The sequence below is a fragment of the Canis lupus genome, chromosome 7 (genome assembly GCF_011100685.1).
Source record: "Canis lupus familiaris isolate Mischka breed German Shepherd chromosome 7, alternate assembly UU_Cfam_GSD_1.0, whole genome shotgun sequence".
NCBI classification, from domain to species: Eukaryota; Metazoa; Chordata; class Mammalia; order Carnivora; family Canidae; genus Canis; species Canis lupus.
In genome coordinates, this window is record NC_049228.1 from 16,990,320 (window position 1) to 17,012,825 (window position 22,506).

Here is a 22,506-nt window from a genome sequence, read left to right on the forward strand (position 1 = left end):
AAAGAGGATGATGAGATCTGAAACCTGAGTGGGGCCTTGTGAGTTATAAGCTGCCTTGTCTGGGAAGGCTTCCTTCAAGGGGTGGGGCTGAGAAACTATGTGATATCCCTGAGGTGAAAAATTGTCAGTAATCTTAAAATTTATGGCCCCAAATCAGGTTAAAGTATAGCGGTGAAGTTAATCTTATGGGTTGCTTAACTGTCCTCAGGTGCATCTTGTGGTCTTTGAGATCACTGGATAGGCACTCCAGGGGACCTGGGGATGGCTTAAGAGGTCAGAGTAGAGCCTCCTCATGATTATCTTCTAGACACTGGGGACATGCTGTCCTGGTGATCACAGGAGGGTCTAGTCTATGTGCTTTTACTTTTTTTTTTTTAATTATAGAAATAACCACTTCGGTTTTATAAAAAAGAGCATTCATTCAGTCCACAGTGACTGAGCTGGGTAGGTTCTGGTTGTCTGAGGGAAACTTGTCTGAGTGATTTCAAGATGTTCTCAAGTGTCCACAATCCTTTTGTTTCTCCTTGATATGCCCTCACTGTCATTTTTTCTGCTCTCCTGGGAACATCAGTACACAGGATTCTCTAGCTTTTCAGCTCATGAGATATTTATTGGGAATCAAATCCTAGCCTTATGCCTTAGCATGGCAATTAGTGGGAGGTCTTTAAAAACAAATCGAAAGGTGATTAAATACAATTAGAGGGCATAGTATTACAGACATGAACTCTAAGGTTCTTTGTAAAAAAAAAAAAAAAAATTGTAAGAAATTCCTAGGTGTGAAATCCTGTCATGTGCCAAAGCCTGAATACATTATCATCCGGTATCCTGCTGTCAAGGTATTGAAACTGGATCTAAAAGATGTTATACTCTTTTGTCCTGGTAGCAGATCTGTTATGACACAGGTCCCCTGGCAGTCTCCTCGTGAAGGGCTCTTTCCTTACTGTCATTATCCTGCTGGGTCCCTACAGAAGGGAAAACTCAACCCATGGCTGCCTCACGAAGACTCCCAGAATCTCCAGGGCCACCGATGGCCGCTTTCCACGCTGTCCACCCCGGCGAAACCCTTTCCTGCTTTGTCCCCTTCCCCCCCACCCCCCCCACCCGTGGCCAGTTACTGTGGATGAGCCTTATCCTAATGGGTGGTAGAGAAAAGCCGCAGCAGTTCCTGTTGGCAGCCTGCGGATGCAGGACCGGTGCAACCCCGGGCGGGCACGGGGGCTCCACTATCCTCGGACCATTTCTTTCTTCGTCCTAATGAAGAACTTCCTGGCCTGCAGTAGTGCTCCCGTCTTGGGGGGGGGGGGGGGGCAGCTCCGATTTAATCTTAACTGAGCAGGTCACCCAAGTTTTCCCGACCCTGTCTTCCCATTCCTTGGGCACGGCCGCGTCCCCCCTTTAAGTCTCAGCCAAGGGGGGAGACACACACGCTTGGATCCCCCAGGCCGCGCCCGGTGACCCCCCGGGGGACGCGCGCACCTTGCGAGGGGGGGTCTCCCGCTCGCCCCCGGAGCTGGAGAAAACTCCGGCCCGCGCAAGTTTCGGCGTGGGGTCGGAGAGAGGGAGAGCGTGCCGGGAGCACAAACAGGAAAGCCTGACATCACGGAGCCGCGGAGCGGCGCGGGGAGGAGTCTGCGGCGCCCTCGCTGGCCGCGCTCCCTTTGTGGCCCGAGTCGCGCGCGGCGGCGGCGGCGGCGGCGGCGGCGGCGGGGGCAGCGCTCGCTCGCTCGGGGCGCGGGGCGCGGGGCGCGGGGCGGGCGGGGGCGCCGCGGGCCGACGCTGCGGGGGCCCCCGGAGCCGGGCGCACCATGCCGCGGCCGCGGACCGAAGACAAAACTGAGAATGAAATTGCTTTGGCAAGCTAAAATGGTAACGCGAGCCCTGCCCTCTCCGAGGCTTCCCGGCCGGGAATCTGCTCCCGCGTTCCCTGCGCGCGATTGGGACCCCGGCCCCCCCCGACCCCCGCCCCGCGCGGGAGCCGGGGCTCCTCTGGCTGCGCTCGCCGCGCCCTCGCCGCCCCGCGGCTCCCACTCTCGGGGCACCGGGCTCTCGTGCGTGCGGGCAGATGTCTCGGGAAGGGAAAACTTTTAAGGACGGGGAAGCGCTGGGCGCGGGGAGCCCGGGAGCGCCTCTGCGGCGGCGGCGGCCTTGGCTGGGACCTGGGGGCCGGGGGTCGCCGCGCGCGTTTTGCTGGAAGCTGCATGATGCTGGGTTGCCTTTTTCTTTCCTTTCCTTTCCTTTCCTTTCCTTTCTTTTTTCTTTTTTTTTGATTTGCACTTGCCAGCTTATTTTACGGAAATAAACTTTCCGCTCCCCTCGCCCCCCCCGCCCCCTCCTCCCCAGCCCGACCCCGCTCACTCCTTGGGTCCCGACTCAGCAGGAGGAGAAAAAAGACACGGGAAGCCTTCCACTCCCGAAGGAGTGAGGACTCTTGGCACTTTAAACACTTGTTTGCGCCGGAGTTTAAAACCCCGCATGCTCAAGTTAACTGAGCCGCTTGTAATCGTAGTACCAACTTTTTTTTTTCTGCCAACGAATTATTTTTATTCCTTTCACCTGGGGGTGATGGTGGTGGGAATTAATCCGTACTAAATCACGGATTTAGCCCTTAAGGAAGGGCTTTGGGGGGGGGGGGAGGGAGAGACTTTAAACAAAACCCTAAGATATGTGAGTCTAGGAAAAAGAACTACATGGAAAAGTCCGGGGATCCTGATACCACAGGGAAAGGCTGGAAGCCAAGAAAATTTCAGCATTCCCTCTATCGCAATGTGTCTTGTATTGCTCTGATTGTAATATTTATTTTGAACAGTCCATCTTGTGCCTTGAGTGCTGGTGTAAGCAGTAAAGCAGCTGGGATAGATTGTGGTTAGATGAGAGGAAAAAAAAATACTCTTTTTCTTTCTCTTTATCCCACCCCCTGGCAGAGCTCGATTCAGGACTGGGGTGAAGAGGTAGAGGAAGGAGCTGTTTACCATGTCACCCTCAAAAGAGTCCAGATTCAACAGGCTGCCAATAAAGGAGCAAGATGGCTAGGGGTGAGTAAAGCTGGAGAGACTGTGAACTTTGGAGTTGCAGTGTCTGTTGTTCTGTGAATATCATCATTATTTAGCAGAGGCAGGCTCCCCCCCCCTTCTTCCCTTCTTCTTCTCTTTTAGTCTTGAAAAGGAGACTGCCAATGACTGAGTATTTGCACTAGCTGTACAGGTCTGTTTTTGTACTTAATGTTTTCCAAAGCATCTTCCCTGGGTTTGTCAATAATTCAGAACCTCTTAGAAACATCTTGAGGTCTTTGGCAAACAGGGTGGGGGTGGAGTGGCAGAAAGTGACACGCGGTAACAGGACCAGAAAGCAGCTCTCTGTGAGACGAGCCATAAGCAGTTTGGCCCAGATGAGCCTTTCTCTCCTTGGCCTTGCCCTACTGTTGCTGACAGCTCCTCTCCTCCTGTATCTTCACCAGGTACCCAGAATGCTCAGGGGATGGACCCTTCTGAATCTGCCTGTCTTCCTCTTGGGGGGGAGGTGGGGAGATTTCCCATCGTTACCTCCTCTCTGCAGCCCGTGAGGAGGCAAGTGCGTGTGTGGTGCCCATGAGTGACTTCATGTGTAGCAGGCACAGAGTGCTGGGTCTTTGGAGGAAGACTGCTTCCATAAACAAGACTTTTTCCACCAAGGTTCTGAACTCTTAGTTGGGATCCTGAGAGTCATCTGTTATCACCTAATGGCTCCTTCTACACATCCCAGGGAGACATGGAAAGCTTAGTGACAGGATCACTACTTGGGCAGATACCAACATGTGGAGAAACAAAGGAATTCTCGCTCTGGAGACAGAAGTTGTCCTTAGAGCAGTGAGAGGTGACACAAAAAGCCTTGAGAGAGAAAATCTTGGTTGGCTGAATAGAGGGGATGGAATGGGATTGCACCTGGCCTCGTTCTAGCTGCACTCAGTCTTCTCGGGGGATGGATTTGAGAGCAATGAAGATTACGCACTTGCATCCAATCTTTACTGGCCTTGCGTCTCACAGAACTCAGTGTTTGAGCCACATTCAAAGGTACGGTGTGAAGGAGGCAGGAAACCAAGGCCCTTACATTGAGATGAGGTAACAGGTGACTTGTAAGTCCCTGAGTTTCAGGAAGGATGGCCCGCAGCAGTGATTTCCTCAGCTGTGGGTCCGGGCTGCCGACACAGGCCTTCCAAGCTTTGCGCTTCCCCAGCTGCCTCAACTCAGGCCTCTCCTGCTCTGTACTTTGGGTCAAGGTACCAGCCATTAGGGCAGTCAGCTATTAGTGACATTTGTGGGTGTGGCCCGGCAAAGTAGGAATCCTTGCTTTGAAAGCCAGAGGCCTTCACTTATGGAGCAGGCACCTGACCCAGAGGATGATATTCGACTGAATTGGGTGCATCCCCAGCAGACCTGATAGGGAAGGAAGGCGAACTAGAATTCTGACAGGTCATCCCTTTGTTTTTGGTGGTTGTGTATATTCATCTTATTTAAATGTGGTATTGATGTGGTTTGGCCTGTCTTGATATTTCACAATGATTCACAAGTTCTAAACCAGCTGCCTTGGAAAGGGTTATTACATCGCCTGATGCTGGGTTGTTCCTCTCTAATGAGCCTGATGTTGCTTGGGTGACGGTTTTAGTTTTCAGCCAAACACAGCAGCAGTGAATGAGTAAGTCATGGAGAAATGGAGGGGTTAACTCTGTAGGCCCCCAAGACACATAAAATGTGGTTCGCTGAGATGTTCACAGTTATTTCCTGATTCTCACTGACTGTTCTGATTGCTGGACTCTGCTTCTCTTCTCTCCTCCTCCTCAGTGTTCTCAGATTTATACAGAGTTAAGAGTTGGTTCACCCTGGATTTAGCAGTAGAGCCGAGATTTGGGGAGGGAGGACAATGTGAAAAGCTTTCTTCTAGTTGATGGAAGAATCTGTCCCTTCCCCTTCACTGCAACAAAGTGTTCTTTGCGGCTACCACCCCTAGCCCTCAAGAGCGTGTTCTTAGGAACCTTCCAACTCTGGTCCCACTTGTTTTCTTGTCTTAGGTGTCCTGTTGGGAAGGTCTGTTTTTGTCCTTGGAAATTCCAGACTTAATTAAATTTGACTCAACCAATTGAGCCATAGTAATTACAAAACCCTTCTTTTTAGGACTGAGTGGCTTCTCCATATTTGTTTTCCTACATTCCAGTAGCCCTTTCAAAGTTCTCCAAAGCAACTAGTTTTAGAGTGAACTAGAGATGGAGGTGAGGTGAGGGTATTACTGTCAATAGTCTTATCTACTCCCTACCCCACGCATAAAGAAACTAATATCTAGAGTGGTTAAATTGCTTGTCAGGGTCACACAGCTAGGAAGTGGTAGAGGTGGGATTCAAACCCAGTTGTTAGTTCCTTGCTGTCAGGAACTGCCTGGAACCTTCTGGCTGTTTCCATGAGACTGGAAGAGAACACTGGCTCAGAAGACCAAGAGTGCTTATGGCATACATCTTGTCTAGATGCTATACCTGGTGCAGGACTTGGGTGATGGGGCTTTCTCTTCTTTATGTTCCGAATGATAATTTTAACCATAAATTGAGACATTTGTTGTGAAGATATGTGTCTTAGTGATAAACTCTCCATTTTGGACATATAAAGTATGGTGCACCAAAGAGATATATGAGGTTATATAGCACATGAAGGTGGGCGTATCTTTTGTGTCGTGTCTGTAAGGCTTACTCAAAATGCCTAAAAGACTGAGCACAAGTTTTATATCTTCAACTACTCAGATCTCAAAACATAATTAAGATTCAGTTTAGAAAGGATAGCAAAAGTAATTACACATCCTTAGATGGGAAGTATCATACAATCAAAACATTTAGAACATTCTTTTTGTTTGTTTGTTTGTTAAATTTTGTATTTCATTGATCTTTTGAAGTAAAACCCTCTGCCTTTAGTTGTAAAATACACAACTGAGTTGGCGCAGACCGGGTTTACTTATCCATGCAGCCTTGCCTTGCCTGTTGACAGTAAAGTTATGTTGGGCAACTTTGAAAAGCCAAATATTATTGAAATACTGACCCAATTTTCCCTTTACAATAACTTCTTAGACTGGGATAGTTTTTCCTAGCTATAGCCCTCAAGGAGAAATGGCTCCAGTTATGTCATGGGATCATAAAATCTCAGGATTGGAAGGGATAATAAAAGCAATTCCATCCAACCATTCAATTAGCTGGTAGAATGTCCAGTGACTTTTGGAAGAGTAAATAGTCAAAACTTGTTATTTTTCTTTGGTCTCAGTGTTGTGGTTTTATATTGACAGCAATATGTAGAAATGATACAAGAAAACATCAGCATTCTCCAGAAGTAGGAAATGTATCATTTTAGGGAGAACACTCAAATGGACAGAGGATGAGGATCCAACTCTTAGGAAAGGGGCTTGGAGGTGTCTGGAGCCTTGTCTGCTGTCTTTAGAATATAATAGAGGCAGGGTACTGAAAAATGTGTCAAACCTAAGATAAGTCCAAAGTGGGGATATTTGTTTCACAAGCAGGATTGGTAGTGCTAGGTCACCTCGGCAGGTTTGTGGGTAATGGTATGGTCAGTGGGTGGTCATGTGGCTTTTCTCAGTTTTATGCTTCTGTGGTATGTGGTCCTTGAAGCGAGGCCCCATTTCCTCCTTCCCCTATGTCCTGTATCTATCACCCTGTCTCCCACATAGGCCCTTATTGGGTTGAGTTGAAATGCTTGATAGTTGGGAAGCCGCTAAAGATAGTGAAGGAGGACAGGAGAAAGCAGAATATATTTATAAACAAAGGGAACTGGGATTCTGTTATAGGACCTAGTGTTTGGGATGAATTGTGGCTGGTCTGTGAGCCGTATGGGTGCAGTGGCAAGATGACCACTTGTCACATCTGGATTGACAAGTTGACTCTCGCTTGGATACGCTATTTGGATTGACTCTATCTGGTGTTTTGGTGGTGTTGCCATCATATTAACTTCAAATAGCCTACGGTTCCTCAAGTTTTCAGCTAACTTCACTTAGGGGAAGCTTCTCCAATCTCCCAAGTCTGGTGCAGATACCTCTACTGCATGTTCCAGAAGCATTCTCTGTTTCTCTGTCATTCCTTTCGCTCACTCTGTTCTAATTGTCTGGTTATTTGCTTCTGTCCTCCACTAGATTGTAAACTTGGTGAACTGGGAACTGTGGCCATCTCGCTGGCAGAAACTCAGTGTTTGTTGAATGAATGGATCAAGCTTCATCCCTCTTTGGAACACTAATATTATCTTGATACATATGAATGTATGGTTGCTCCTCACTTAAAACACAATCAGTATGAAGATATTAGCTTATGAAGAAGAGGAGGGGTGTGTGGGAGTGAGATAAATCAATTAGGTAATGATTATAGCTATCTTACATTCTTTTCGGAACAAAGCAGGGCACAAACAGAGGTAGTGATTACTCGTTTTAAGAAAAAAAAATTCAAAAAAAAAAATAAAAAGAAAAAAAAAAAAAAAGAAAAAAAATTCACGGCAGTGAATTAACTAGACAATTCCCCAGTACTTTTTAAATGCGTGAGACCCAGTTGTACTTGTCTTATTGTTGAACGGTGAAGAAAAGCAGTGCATGGGTTAAAAAGTGTTGGCACGCATCACAACTATGTGTGGTTGCAAAGCTCAGGAGTGGGATTTTAAAATTGTAAGAAGCTAAGCCCTGGAGGAGCCCTTAGTTTACAGTTGGTCATCCTTGTTTTCATCTAGGAAAACAGGCCCCTGGGTTGCATTATTCCTGTCTTATCAGAATGTTGAATTTAGGCTTTAGAAAGTGCATTTCAAAATTTAGTTGCCATCTGTAGTTGAACCAACTGATATCTTTCATTTTGACCTTGGGAACATATTCCTAAAATAATCCGCAAATATGGTAGCCTGCACCAATCAAGAGAATGTGGTCAGTTTCAATAGCCTGAGATACTGTTATTATGTTAGATCTTTTCATTCCTTTTAAAATCTGTTGGGATCTGGGTAAGGGATATATAGCATGCAATTAAGAATATCCGGTTTGGTTCAGTAATTCAGGTGACACTCAACTGAGTTCCAAATACATGTCTACCCCATGGCAAATACGTAAGAGTATAGATAGTATAGATGCATTAATTCCTTACACTTAAAGTATACATTCTGTTAAATCAGTAGTTATAAACATATTTTATTCTTGTTTCTGTGGAATTAGAAAGTTTCTTGAAGTTTCAAATTTAGAAAGAAAAGGAGAGCAGTACAGTAAATACCATGCTTTTCTCCTTTAGTGCTCTTGCTGAAATATGTCACTGTCCTGTCCTGCTTATTGTAGTTTCCTTTGTCCGTGGCTCATGTTCCTTTTACAACTTCCTCTTCCAAATAATCAGGATCTTATAGTGACTCTTACACGTTTTATGGTAAAATATACAACAGTAAGCTAAAATCAGTAAGACATTAAAATTTCTACCATGATGTACCATGGTATACCGTGATACCATTTTTGTGATATAAAAAGAAAAGATTTCGGTAAACAAGGCAAGGAAAGTATTGGTTAAATGAAGGAAGATACCAAATGTTGCTTCATTCCATTGGAAAAGCACAGCTAGCTCATGTCTGGGTTGCTGACGGGTGTGGCTATCTCCAGAGTTGATGTGGAGTCTGGAGGTTTTGGCAGTTTCTGGGTCCTTTGCTAGTAAACACATCCAGTATGAACTTCCTCACTGCTGTTGCACGTCTGCTTGTATGACTCTGTCATCTGTCTTGGAGTCCGTTAAACTTACTACCGATAGCATTCATTTATTCATCAAAAAAAGTACATTATGCCCAACACCATATTGAGTCTTGGGAATCCAAACTAAAAGAAAATGCAAGTTTGCATTCAGAACACTGAAGGAAGGAACTCACAGGTAGTAGGGGAGACAGAAATGTAAACTGATTACAATATATTGAGGTAGGTGTGATCAGGGTCATGCGAGAAATCTGTGCATTAGGGGAACCCTGAAGGGGGGGCCTGTAAATCAGATGGGAGGTGGGGAGTGGCCACTCCAGGAAGGCTGCATGGAAGAGAGGGCTCTTTAGTGAAGAGTTGAGTAGACAGATGAATAGGAGTTAAAGGAGGTATGGGTGCTGGAGAGAGGCATTCTAGTCAGAGAGCACAGTGTGGGGGAAGGCATGGAGGCCAGAGCTGAGAGCCTGTGTGACTGAGGCTCAGCATGGCGAGAGGGAAGGACGTCTGGTGGAGAGGTGACAGGAAAGGGTCATGTCCCTGGGAGTCTGGTGTGCTAAGCTATGGCATTCACTCCATCCTGAAGGCTGGGTGGTCATTGAAGGGCTTTCAGTGGAGTGGCATTTCAACAAGATGACTGACACCTGAGGGGAGATGTGCTGGGAAGGAGCCAGATTGGGACATGGGAAGAGGAGGAGGCTGACGTAGAGGTGGTGAGGAAAGGGACAAGGACCTGAATGGAAATGTTGGCAGCAGAACAGAGGGTGGCAGTGGGGGATGGGAGACCTGGCACATGAGGATCTTAGGCAGCCTGGTTCAAAGAGCTTGTCAAAAACTGGGCTTTCTGGGGTCCATGCCATCCTTCACTTACTGGGTAAAATGTCCTGGGGACTTCCAGTCAGGCTTCCTCCGTGTATATGCTAGCAGATGCCTTCTTTCCTGTCAGAAGGCCCTGCAGAATCACCAAGGTCAGGCGTGCCTGAGGTGTCCAGAGGTGAGACCTCTAGCTTGCTGCAAACAAGGCAGCCAGCCGTGCTTGGTTCTCAGATTCCAGAGAACTTTGAAGAGCTGCTGGTTTCTTCCTTTCTCTCTCTCTCTCTCTCTCTCTCTCTCTCTCTTTCTTCCTAAGTCTTCTGTTTCCCTACAAACTAAACAAATTAAATCTGTAGGCCACAGAGAGAGAGAGAGTAAATATGGGACCCACAGGACTGTGATTATAGAGCTGTATTTTAGACAACAGCAGTTAAACTTATAATTGTCATGTTAGAGACACAAGAAATTTTATGGTTGGATATCTTGGCTTTTTTCCTCTCCCTGTGTGCTGTCTTTAACCCTCTCTGACACAGTTTGTCCTGGTTGCTCACATTACAGCTCTTGGAAGCTCAATCTGATTGCTAATTCCACTCATGTAGAAGAAAAAAAATCTCTTTCTCTCTTACACAACACCCACATACACACGGCTTAAATGAAGATATCTTTTCACATTTTATTTTTTAGAATTTCCCGCATCTTTGGAACGTCATTCCATGGCCTCCTCTTCTTCTTCTTTTTTTTTTAATCCATGAGAGACACAGGCAGAGACACGGGCAGAGGGAGAAGCAGGCTCCCTGCTGGGAACTCAATGTAAGACTCAATCCGAGGACCCTGGGATCACGACCTGAGCCAAAGGCAGATGCTCAACCACTGAGTCACCCAGGCGTCCCTCCATGGCCTCTTCTATATAAATTATTCAAAGCCTGACTTTGTCATGTTTTGCTTGTTTTCCCTCAATTGTGTCATTTTTGTGATTCACTTGCACTGTTTAGAAACTGTCTTCAGTTTAAAAAAGAATAAAACCAGAGGGAGGGAAGAAGGAATAAAGGTAGGACAGGCTACCACACACCTAAGGTAGGAGCCTCTGCCTTGGAGAAGGCTCTCAGGCCTGTGGAGAGAGAGCGAGTCCCATCATTTACGGCTGGTCCTTTCAGCTTACCAGTTGTGTAGAAGCACCTGTGCCCTTCCACAGACGTGGCTGCATATTGTGTTGTGATGGTTGGGATTTCTGCCCAGCTTGGTACCACTAAAGCCATCTTCTCCTTTGTGTCCTGCTGTATGTGACTTCTAAGGGTAATAACAGCAGTAGTTGCGGGTGGGATCATGTGTTGGTGGTGGTTCTGTATATTTTTTCGTCCTCACAGACTCATTACCCTACATTTTCTAGCATTTAATTGCTTGTGCCATCTGTGGGCCATTCATTTGAATTCGTTTCCACACAGTTCAGCTTGTCCCATGTAAACTTTCCCAGACGTTTTCTGTTGGTTTGCGCCTTTCAGCAAAGAATTGAGCAATTCAACTTTTTCCTTTATTTCGTTTCCTGCTGATTTAAATATCCATTCTCCTCTCTTAGAAAAGCGAGGCCAAGGCTGAGTCCTTCCAGTTTCATAATTCTAAAGAAAACTGGAAAACCAAAAACAAACCTTCTCTGCTAAAAGTAGATTGTCTTTGGTCAGTACAATCAACGGAGGCTCTTTGCAACCCTCTTGCTAGCACGCTTTCCTAGTTTTGTGCCCTTCTCATGCCAGTGACTTCTATTGCCGACGACAAAGCTAGAATATGTGGACAGTTTTTAATCCAACAAAAGAACATTTACAGGATATAAGTAAAAATTACAGAAGCTGGGTTAGATATTGGCTTAAACCAAAATGCTTTATAGTCATGACTTTTCTAAACAAAATTGCAACACTTGAAATTATGCGTTGAGATAACTGCTACTCCTAAATAGAAAATTCAGGAAATCGGAAGTGTTTTGTTAGTTTGTGAAGCACACGGAAAACATTTGCTATCTTCTGTCCACATGTTGACTCCTCCTAATGGCACAACACAATGAGCATATCTATTTTAAAAATGACTTAACCAAGTATTAATAAGGCCGAGAGCCAGCGAGGCCTGGATGGGGAGTTAGCACGAGTTCTTTCTCCTCAGTGGGAGCCTTGGCAGGAGCTGGCACCTTCTGATTTCTCCTCCTTTTCACGGGTATTTTCAGCAAGAAGCCCTGGTTGAGGGAGATACTTAGGATGCTGGTGAAGAGCCACTAGTCAGTAATATTGTGAAAACTTTGTATGGTGGCAGATGGTAACCACGCTTTTTGTGATGAATGTTTCGTAATGTACAGAATTGTCAAATCACTGTGTTGTACACCTGAAACTAATATAGTGTTGTGTGTCAACTCTACTGCAGTTCACAACAGCAGAAAAGAGAGAGAGAGCCTGTGTTCTGGGGCCAGGCAGACCTGAACTCAGAACTTATCTCTGCCCTGTGTGAGCTGTATGGGCTTGAGCTGTGAAGTCACTAACTTGCACCTGTAGAGAGGATGCTATCAGGCGCCCTCCTGAGGGAAGTACTGTGAGGAGTGACTGAGTTCTGTATATAGGGTGCTTGGCATGGTGTCTAGATTATGGTACTCACTCACTAGGGGTGGGGCTCTCTCTGGACCCCACTGTTGGGGTCCTCTTTTGATCCCTGCCATGGAACCTGTAGAAATGTGGGTACCTTTCTTACCTGTGTCCCCTGAAGCCTAGGGTTGTTTGTAAAACAGACTGTTTAAGAAACAGTATTTGCAAAGCTTTAAGGCATATTCCTGACATCACTTTCTTACTTTGCACATCTGGGAGGGAGGGCCGTGGCAGTGTTTAGGAATCCTTGTTGATTAGAAGTAATGTCTATTGTGTTTTCTCTGGCTGGCTGCCTGCATAGTGAAGGGCAATTATTGCTTGGGCCCCAATATTTCACATTTTAAATTCCTTCATTTTTCCTATGTAGGTAATTGGTTGGTGTGCTTATTTTAATGTCTTAAAAATATTTTCCTGCTTAAAAAATTTTTTTTCCTGCTTAAAAAATTATATTTGATGTCTCCAACTAAAAAACAGGAGGGTAGGAAATCACTTTTTTTTTTTTTTAACCTTGGGAAGCATTATGCTAATCATTCTTTGTTGGGCATAATCTAGGATGTTAGCAAATTGTGCTTGCACTGTAAATTTCAAGTTTCAGATTAAACTTTGTAAGTTCAAATAAAGATAAAAATTTCTCACTATGCTATGGGGCACCTGAGTGGCTTAGCTGGTGAAACATCTGCCTTTGGCTCAGGTCCTGATCCCAGGGTCCTGGGATCAAGCCTTGGAATGGGCTCCCTGCTTGGGGTAGTCTGCTTCTCCCTTTGCCCCTCTCCCTGCTTGTACTCTCTCAAATAAATAAAATCTTAAAAAAATTTTTTTCACAGTGCCACACATTGACTAGCTAATGTAGTACGTGAGCCCCAAACTAGGAATGAGCTGAATTGCTCTTGAGGTGGTGAATTTCAGACTGTCACATTGATTTTTAAATCTTCAGTTTCTTTACCTGTGAAGTGGGGCAAATACCTGCTTTTCCTTCTGCCTGTAGGTTTTGTGAGGATCATGAGTTAATGAATAAAAGTACTTTTTAGGAGCAGCCCGGGTGGCTCGGTGGTTTAGCGCCGCCTTCAGCCCAGGGCCTGATCCTGGAGACCGGGGATCGAGTCCTGTGTTGGGCTCCCTGCATGGAGCCTGCTTCTCCCTCTGCCTGTCTCTCTCTCTCTCTCTCTCTCTGTCTCATGAATAAATAAAATCTTTTTAAAAGTACTTTTTAATATGTAAATTATTATACAAATATAAGGACATTCTTATTGTTGTTATTTAACGTAGAGTCATTTCTTTTTTTCCTCTCTTTCCTCACCACCTAAGTGCTCAGTGGACAATGGTCTGTTCATTAGTAGTTCTCCCTCTCTTCCCTCATCCCAGAGAGCACCTTTTTGATATTTTTTTCTCCCCATTTGCTGTTTACTTAATAGTATCTTCAGCAAGGAGTTGTGTTTCCTCTGCCACCACTATCGTTACTCCTGGTACTACTGCAAGTGCATTGGAACTGCAGACAGGGCTTCTTTCTATAGTTTGGAGGTGGGGGAAAAATACCCCATATTCACAGAAGTCTAAAGACAAATGCAGTGAATATCTTACATCTGAAAACTTTCTTCTTTCTCTTACTTTCCTTATTCTCTCCAGCATGTTTTGTTTTGTTTTGTTTTGTTTTGTTTTGTTTTGAGATAATGGCTTGTTGGTTCTTTGATTCTCCTTTCTTTCTGGTACTTTTAATTTGGTGCAGAGAGAAGGGTGGTAAAGTTAATGCACCAAGGAATGGAAAGTGCTTCCAGCCTTCCAGAGCTGCTGGAAAATCAAAGCTTGGTTTGAGGCCAAATCCTGATGTGGGACTTGAACTCATGACCTAATGCCAGAGGCAAGAATGTTACCAGCCGACCCACACTGACCCTCATAAGATGTAGGCATTTAAAATACTTCCTCTGAGTAGTCTTATTGTTACTTTTTGTTTTTCTCCTCTCTTTCAGCCTTTTCCTACAGTGTTCCTGGCTTCCCTGCTAGGAACACGATTTTAGTTTTAATATCTTTTTTTCTCACTTCCTTTCCATTTGCTTGTTACTTCCTTCTTGCTTTCCATTTCTCCTGTGTGAGTGAGTTCCTTTTTTTTTTTTTTTTTTTTTTTTTTTTGTTCCTGTTCCTTCCTGTTCTTCTTCTGGATTAAAAATAGTCTCCAGGGTCTCTGGCTGCTTGCCCATGAAGCTGACCTCCCTTCTATTCATATAGGATTCCCCACTGAGCATCTGAAGATCGTTCCCTACTCGAAGATAGGGATACTCCAGGCCCTGCATCCATTCCCTGTTATTAGCACCTATTCTCAGCTGACTTATGGGCGAACTGACCCTCGTACTCAGAGCTCTAAATGAAAATTAATTCTCTTGTGCAAAGATGCTGAACAAGTGCTTTGTTCATGTTGAGTGTTCCTGACAAATGCTGACTTCCCTCCACATCTGCTGACTCTTTGGTGGTGCTAAAAGAGAAGGGAGTCTTAGGCACTGACTCGAGGTGTGTGTTTAACATTCATCTGCGTGCAAAGCAGTGGCTCCGTGATCAGCTGGGCCCCAGGAAGCAGCTTCCATCCAGCTTGCTGTGGTGGGCGTCCCAGAGGGACCAGCAGCCATTTTGCTCCCACAGACGTGTTTCTCTGGTGGGTGGCTAAAGTTGATTAAAATGTTTCTTCCTGAACATTCTTTGGTTAGAGTTGGAGGATTATGATACTTCTTTGCAAAAATGACTTTCTATCCAATGTTGACCTAGACAGGCCACGAATGAGTGACTAATGAGTGTCTACTTGAGGGATAAAGGATGGTACAACTCTAGGTGGCTGAGCCAAAGGAGTGCTGATGGGTGGCAGCTCTGATTTCAGCCCCTGACCCTAACCTGAACTCCCTGCTGAGAGTTCAAGCAACAGGGTTGATGAAGGGTTAAAAGGTTTCCTTCCATCTGTCCCCCCAGCTATTCCTATGTGGTTATGTCTTCAAGAGAAGAGCTAGCCCTATTCTTAGTTGAGAATCCAGAGTTGTAGATTTCATTATCCGTAGTGACGTCCATGTTTCTGTGTGGTTCTGTCTCCCTCCTGTCACTGCTTCTGCCACTGTATCAGCCGATAGTGCTTTTCTGTTCCCTGATTGACTGATGAACTCCCACTTACCTTTCAAGTCCCAGCTCAAATGTCATCTTTACTCTTCCACCCTTCCTGATCCTTCTTCTAGAATAATTACCCTTTCATCTGGGTCTCCTTAGCACTTTACCAGAAGCTCTATTACAGCACTTATCAAAACATATCCTTTTATTATTTTTTTTTCTCTTTGCCTTGTTCATTTGTGTGCTTTTAGGGGTGGGCACCCTGTATAATGAATCTTTGTATTCCCATCACCTGGGACCATGTCTGAACCATACTCAGTACCCAGTAAGCGCCTTGTAAGTTGTTTGACCTTATCTCTATTATAAAACATTTATCTTTATGACTTTTTTTTTTGCTATTGGTAATGTTGTGAATTCCATTTTTTAAACAAAAAGGAAAATATTGAATAAATAAGCTAGATTGAATTTCTCTTTTATATTTCAACTAATGACACATGAAAAAAAGAAGATGCTGCTTTTGCCTCATTTTTGTTAGCATTATTTGAGCTACACTTTTCACGATACTATAAAACTTGTCTTAGCTGTGATGGTGACTATAGATGGGATAAGTTAATCCATAAGCTTTGTGGTAGCCTATCGGTTTGAGTCATGGTTCAAAGGTAGACTTAGGGGAACCCAACTTCTGCTTTGAATTTCAAAGTTATTTTACTTGGGATTTTCACATATCTTATTATATCTTAATCTGATGGTTCCAATTTGTTTCAAGCTTGCATTGACCCAGTGTCAAGCCAATTTGGCTGTGCTGTGTGCAACACATTTTTGCAAAAGGATCTGACACCTTCCATGCACATGACCACTAGGGTTATGCACATAATGATGAAGGCTGTCTGAGATTTTTGTGGCAGGCTTGTTGTGTAGGGTACTTTGTCAGGGTGTGCTATTCTTACCAGGATTCGTTGGCAAAAAAGGAAAAAAATGTGATGTAAATTATATGTTATTATATAAACATATTATCTGTATGCTTTTCAATTTTCACAAGTAAAACTCAACTCCTTTTGCTCTCCTACCCTCTCCAACATTCCTCTTCTCTGTGGTCTTACATTCTTAACTCTTAAATTGCTACTTCGAGCAAAATGCAAAGCCTCTGCCAGAAGTTGTCAGGATTCTAGCTGTTCTTAGGTGTTTTCATTCAAACTGTCTCAGCATCATTCGCTCTGGCAAGATCAAGTTTTCTGACCGGTTCTGATCTTTCTTGCCTTTTTGTGGAGCATGCTTTCTTCACCTTTTTCTTTGTATAGGGATTCGATGGTTCCTATGTTTGGTTTGGACAGAAGCACATTTTGAAGCAATTCCTAAAGTTATTATTTTTAAAGATCTTATTTATTTCAGACAGAGAGAAAGCGTGCACACACAAGTCGGGGAGAGGGGCAGAGGGAGAAGCAGGCTCCCCACTGAGTAGGGAGCTAATGTGGAGTTCAATCCCAAGACGTGAGATCATGACCTGAGCCAAAGGCAGATGCTTAACTGGCTGAGCCACCCAGGCACCCCCTTAAAATTATTCTTAAAAAAGCATACAGCAACATCATCCATATGTTTTTTAAAAAGATCATAATCCTACAGCTTCAACACAGTTGTTTATACATTGGCTCTTTGTCTTCTAGCCTTTGTTCACATAGTTACAGTCATGCTATTTATTCAGTTTTGTAATCAGCAAGATATACTTTTCAGAACAAAACTTCTAGAAGTTACTTTCTAGTTTGAATCTTTTGTGACATTTGTTGTGTTTCTCATGTCACAAAAGATTGCATTTGGACTTTGCGTTGGAGGAGTTTCAAGCTGGTAGTGCTTATTATTGGTTTACAAGCTTCGTTTCTGTCCTTTTCCCTGTGAAATCTCCTGTCCTTTATCAGGGCTGTGGAGCTTTATGAGGAGCCTGATAGTACAGTGAGGTGAGGGCATGTGAGGAGTGGGATACACCCCTTTCCTCTGCTGAATACCATTGTGTGCTCTGCTCTGGGGTGTGGGATCGGAACTCTCTAGGGCTACAGTGTTCAGTATGGTAGCCACTAGCCACATGTGCCTGCTGAGCATTTAGACATGTGGCTAGCCCAAATTAAAATGTTCTATCCATGCAAATCTATCATGTAAAATAGCTCAGTGAGTTTCTGTAGTGATCACATGTTGAAATCGTAATATTTTGATATAATGTGTTAAATAAAATATAGCGTTAAAATTAATCTCATCTGTTTCTTTTTACTTTTTTTTTTAATGTGGCTACCAGCAAATTTAAAATTATGTATTGTGACCAGCATTATATTTCTACTGGTCAGTTGTTCTAGGGCCTCCCATTTAAAAATGCAGGATGTAGTTTATTAGTGGGTTCTGAAATCAATTCAGTGGGTCAAAAATTGGTATTTTACATTGGAACAGAATGGAATAGAAAATACCAGAATGGTATTATTGTGAAACTTTTTAAGTACATGTGTGTGTGTACTGAGTCACTTGTAAAACGTATCTTTTCTTTTTGCAATGACGTATCAGATAAAGGGCTAGTTTCCAAGATCTATAAAGAACTTATTAAACTCAACACCAAAGAAACAAACAATCCAATCATGAAATGGGCAAAAGACATGAAGAGAAATCTCACAGAGGAAGACAGACATGGTTTATGTATACGGATTGTTATTAAGAAGGTTGAAAATAACTGTTCTAGGGTGGCCCAGCTTAATTTAAAGCATTACCAGGAGGCCTGGTCTGCTCTGTAAGAGGACAGGTTGTTGCCATGAATACCATGTAGATTTTAGGTCTGATTGGTGGAAGCTCTTCTGGAAACCTTCAGTGAAACTAGACCCTGCATCAAAGTAAACCTGAGCACCTGTGCTCATCCTAAAAGCAGTAGCTACTCAGGACCATCCCAGAGAGAAGGGTGAACCAAGGGTGGCTGTGGTTCTGCCAACTGAAGTTGGGACCTGTGTGGTCTAGCACTAAAGTGTCCCTTGAGCTGGAAGTGACTTTGTCTGACTAGTTTCTTCTTGAAACTTCCTCAAAATTGTCTCATGGGTGGTGATACTTTCTAAGAAGCAGGGTGGTTTCTTAATGACCTTGGAACCAAGCTAGGTTGGACAAGGTTCTGTTTGACTCTTAGGTCTTCCACCCACCATGTCGTGTTGAAATCGGAAGAGACTGTGCTTTAATCTAGGACCATGCCAGTCCTCTTTCCTCCTGAGAGAAAGCATCCTTATGGTACACAAGATGTAGGGGCAGTCACCAGGGCTCTGCCTGTGACTGGGTTGCAAATACATGACCCTGAAAGCCACAGAGGGAGGTGGGGGGAAAAGGCTCCAAAAATGAAGTTTATGGGATTGCATGGGCCTTGTATTTATTCTGAAAGTTGTAAAAATTCTTTTGGGCTGACCCATTTTTCCTTTCTTAATTAAAAAAAAAAAAAATCTGGCAGGCAAGAGTAAGAAATGTAAAACATGTGACTAATGCTTCAGCTTTTTTCTCCTGGAGCCAGATTCTTTAAAATTATACCTTAGACTTGCTTGATGTTTTAAAAACAATTGCCCACAAAAGCCACCAAACATTTGTTTCTGAAACTTGTAGACTTAGATGGCATCATTTTCAGGAAGGAGTCCAAAAGCACAATATTTAGGAGTTACTGAACCGAAATCGTTTTTGGAGATTTTTGCCCTGGTGAATTAGATTACCGTAGGAACTGGCAGAGGGCCAGGCAGCCTTTTGCCTTTATTTTGCTTGAGTATTTCCAGTCCTGTTGCTAGTCACCCAGAAATTTTGAGGGAGTTGGACCAAATGACCTTCAAGATGGAAAAGTGCTGCGATTCCGATGATGGACTGAATTGGCAATAAGGATCTGTGTTTATGTCAACCTCTTGTTGCTCTGTACTAATCACAAGTCATTCATTCATTCACTCATTCATTCATTCATTGTTCATTGAGATTTGAGCCCATACTATGTACCAAATATTTGCTCTTGGCCTTTGTGGGAAACTCATAGAATTTTAGAGCACAGGGTACAAAAGATTTGAGGGCCTTTGGGGTCTAGTCCTAACCCCGCCTCTAGCATATTTCCTGGGTCCCACCTTTACATGCTCCCGACTTTAACCCAATGAGGCTACTTCCCTGACCTGGAGTCTTTTTTCCCCACTGTTACCTGTGTCTGAAATGTCTTCCTTTCCCCAAATATTCCTCTGTTTTATTTTTTTTAAGATTATTTATTTTCTTTCTATTTTCTTTCTTTCTTTCTTCCTTCCTTTCTTTCTTTTTCTTTCCTTCTCTTTCTTTCTTTCTCTCTTTCTTTTCTTTCCTTCCTTCCTTCCTTCTTTCTTTTTCTTTCTCTCTCTCTCCTTTTCTTTTTTCTTTCCTTTTTCCCTTTCCTTTCCTTTCCTTTCCTTCCTTTCCTTTCCTTTCCTTTCCTTTCCTTCCTTTCCTTTCCTTTCCTTTCCTTTCCTTTCCTTTCCTTTCCTTTCCTTTCCTTTCCTTTCCTTTCCTTTCCTTTCCTTTCCTTTCCTTTCCTTTCCTTTCTTTTCCTTTCTTTTCTTTTTCTTTTCTTTTCTTTTCTTTTCTTTTCTTTTCTTTTCTTTCTTTATATGGCATTCACGGCAACAACCTGGCCTCTTACAGAACAGACCAGGCCTCCTGGTAATGCTTTAAATTAAGCCAGGCCATCCTAGAACAGTGATTTTCAACCTTCTTAAGTGAGTAATGAATAAGACACACAGAGAGGCAGAGACCTAGGCAGGCTCCATGCAGGGAGCCCGATGTGGGACTCAACCCCAGGACTCCAGGATCACACCCTGAGCCAAAGGGAAACGCTCAGCCACTGAGCCACCCGGGTGTCCCAGTGTTCCTCTGTTTTAAATTGCAGCCCTCACTCATATTCTAGCTCACATGCCACTACTTCCGTGAATCCACTCCAGTCTCCCAAATGGTGGTAAACTATCCTTTTCTAAACTCCAGCACACTTTGTACTTCTCTTGTGACGTCACATATAATCTTGGATTAGATCAAACCATATGAGATTGCTGTATCTCTAAGTTAAAAATAGTTGAATGCTGGCAATTTTCTGTTGTTCTTTTTAATATTAAAAGTGTTCATTTTTTAAAGTTCCTTATTTTTCTTTTTAAGATTTTATTATTTGGCAGGGAAAGTGAGAAAGAACATGAGCAATGGGGAGGGGCAGAGAGGGAGAAGCAGGCTCCTTGCTGAGCAGGGATCCCAATGCAGGACTCTATCCCAGGAACCCAGGATCTTGACCTGAGTTGAAGGCAGATGACTAACCAGCTGAGCCACCCAAATGCCCTTAAATTCCTCAAATTAGGTCTTTTCGAAGACGTATTATACTCACGACATATTCAGCTAAGATTCCTTGGTCTTTTTAGTTTTGTAATGTTGTTGTTAAACTGTGTCTCATTTAACCTGTACTTGGAGAGTTGATTTAAGAAAATCTAAATGTAAAAAACACTTATTTTTGTTAAAGATAATTTTGTTGTAGCTAATTTTTTCTAGGCTTTTCAAAATCTTCTAAAATTCTGATGTAGTAAGTCACTGTATCAGCTAAAACTTTCCATTCATTTTAATAAGTTTTACATAATTATTTGTTTCATTTGCTAAAATGATTTAATCAACTCAGCCAAAGACAGAAATCATGTTCTATTTCTGGAGACATTCCCCACTCCTTGCAGTGCTCCATAGTTCACATTGCTTCACCATTTCGCATCCCCTGACTATTTGATTTGGATACACATCTAGCCAACACTACATCTGTTCAACTCATAGAGCTCCATCCTATCCATACAGATCTAACGAGAAAGTTGGTGGAATGGTGTTTTGAATCTGTGAACATGGCTGGAGCATTCCATGTTACTTTCCTGGGTTAGAACAAAATGGAGAGTTGGGAGTTAGTTTGAAATGATTTCTTTCTCATGATTCATATTTGCCTCCAGCAATCATGGCTTACAAACTATCTGGGATATTGGCAACAATGGTTGGCAGGCAAACCAGAAACCATTGTTTCTAGTCTGCCTTAATTCCTGTCCGAAAATTGGTGTGTTTTCTTGCTGCCCATCTTTAGAGACTGTTAAGATTGCACTCATTAATATCATGATCCTATCTGTCGGTTCTTTTGGTGCCCTTTCAGGTTCCTTAGTTGGCTCTGGAGACACGAAATTACTTGAAGGGCTAAGTGCTTTCTTATTATCACCTTCTCTATCTTGGGCTCTAGTTTCCTCTTTACGATGTTGGTCCTACCCTTTCCACTTTGAAGATTATTTTCCTTGATAGGTAAGATAGAAGCTTAAGAGGAGTGAAGTAGTTCTCTTTTTTCTGTTATCGTTTAACATTACCCCCTCTATCAGCAATGAGCCACCTCCCTTCCTCATTCTTGCTCCCAATACGGCTGAAAAAAGCTCTTTCACTTGACCTTACCATTTTCACAAGACTTGGTTAATTATGACTTGTTATCTTTCATGTGGCCATGCTTTTCCATCTGTGCTCCCCTAAGTAGACAGCCTTAATCGTGGGGCCTTCCTTCTACCTCCTCTTGTCATTTGGAAATCCCGTACAACTGCCTTGACTTCTTTAGTTGCTTGCTTTCTTTTATTTCATCTTTGGACTATTTGTCCAACCTTTCTTGAATCCTCTTCCCTGTCAGAGAAGGTTTATGCTAACTTTGAAAAAGCATTATTTTCCTAACACCTGGGCCAGCTGTCTGACACTTCCAGGAGAACATAATCCCTTTCTGCCAAGGTTTCTATACATTCCACAGCAATCACTTTTCATCGGCAGTCACGACTACATCTGGGGGAATAGCTGTTTTTACTTTCTTCAATCAGCAGAGCAGACGCAAAGCTAGAGGAAAGCATCCCCAGCTGTGGTGCCCACTTGTACAGTAAGAAGAGGGAGTCAAAGACGGTTCTTGAGAGAATCGTGTTGTTAGCAGAAACAGGGATTCTGGGAAGAAGAGCTCCTTTGGGTGCTGGTGGGGCATGCTTATTTCAAGTTCAGCCATGGCATGCTGGAGCAGTTGTCTGATTAGAAGAGATTCAGGATCAGAGGGATGCGGTCGGGTACCATTCACGCATAGGTGAGTAAAGCAGTAAGAAAGAATGATACAGAAAATGGAAGGGGGCTGGGTGCCAAGCCTGTGTAACATCACACTCAGGAAGCATGAAGGCGGAGGGAGGTTAGTCCAGGAGGCAGAAAAAGGTGCCGTTAGAGAGGTAAGAGGGAGAAACAGGCTACTTGGTTATCATAGGATACAGGGGAG

The 22,506-nt window shown here is 43.7% G+C and overlaps 1 protein-coding gene across 4 annotated transcripts in view; it reads left to right on the plus strand.

Annotated features, from left to right (window-relative positions):
• Window positions 1-22,506, plus strand: part of RGL1 (ral guanine nucleotide dissociation stimulator like 1) — a 249,415-nt gene that overhangs the window by 123,385 nt on the left and 103,524 nt on the right. The window contains exons 1-2 of one of the 4 annotated variants that reach the window (XM_038542277.1): window positions 1,753-1,866; window positions 2,922-3,032. The exons of 1 other annotated variant lie outside the window; for it this stretch is intronic. In XM_038542277.1, the coding sequence (XP_038398205.1) occupies window positions 1,840-1,866; window positions 2,922-3,032 (138 nt within the window). In that variant the 5' untranslated portion in view covers window positions 1,753-1,839. Of the gene's footprint in view, window positions 1-1,752; window positions 1,867-2,457; window positions 2,497-2,921; window positions 3,033-22,506 lie in introns of those variants that run through there. 2 more of the 4 variants (XM_038542278.1, XM_038542276.1) reach the window with 2 other exon arrangements.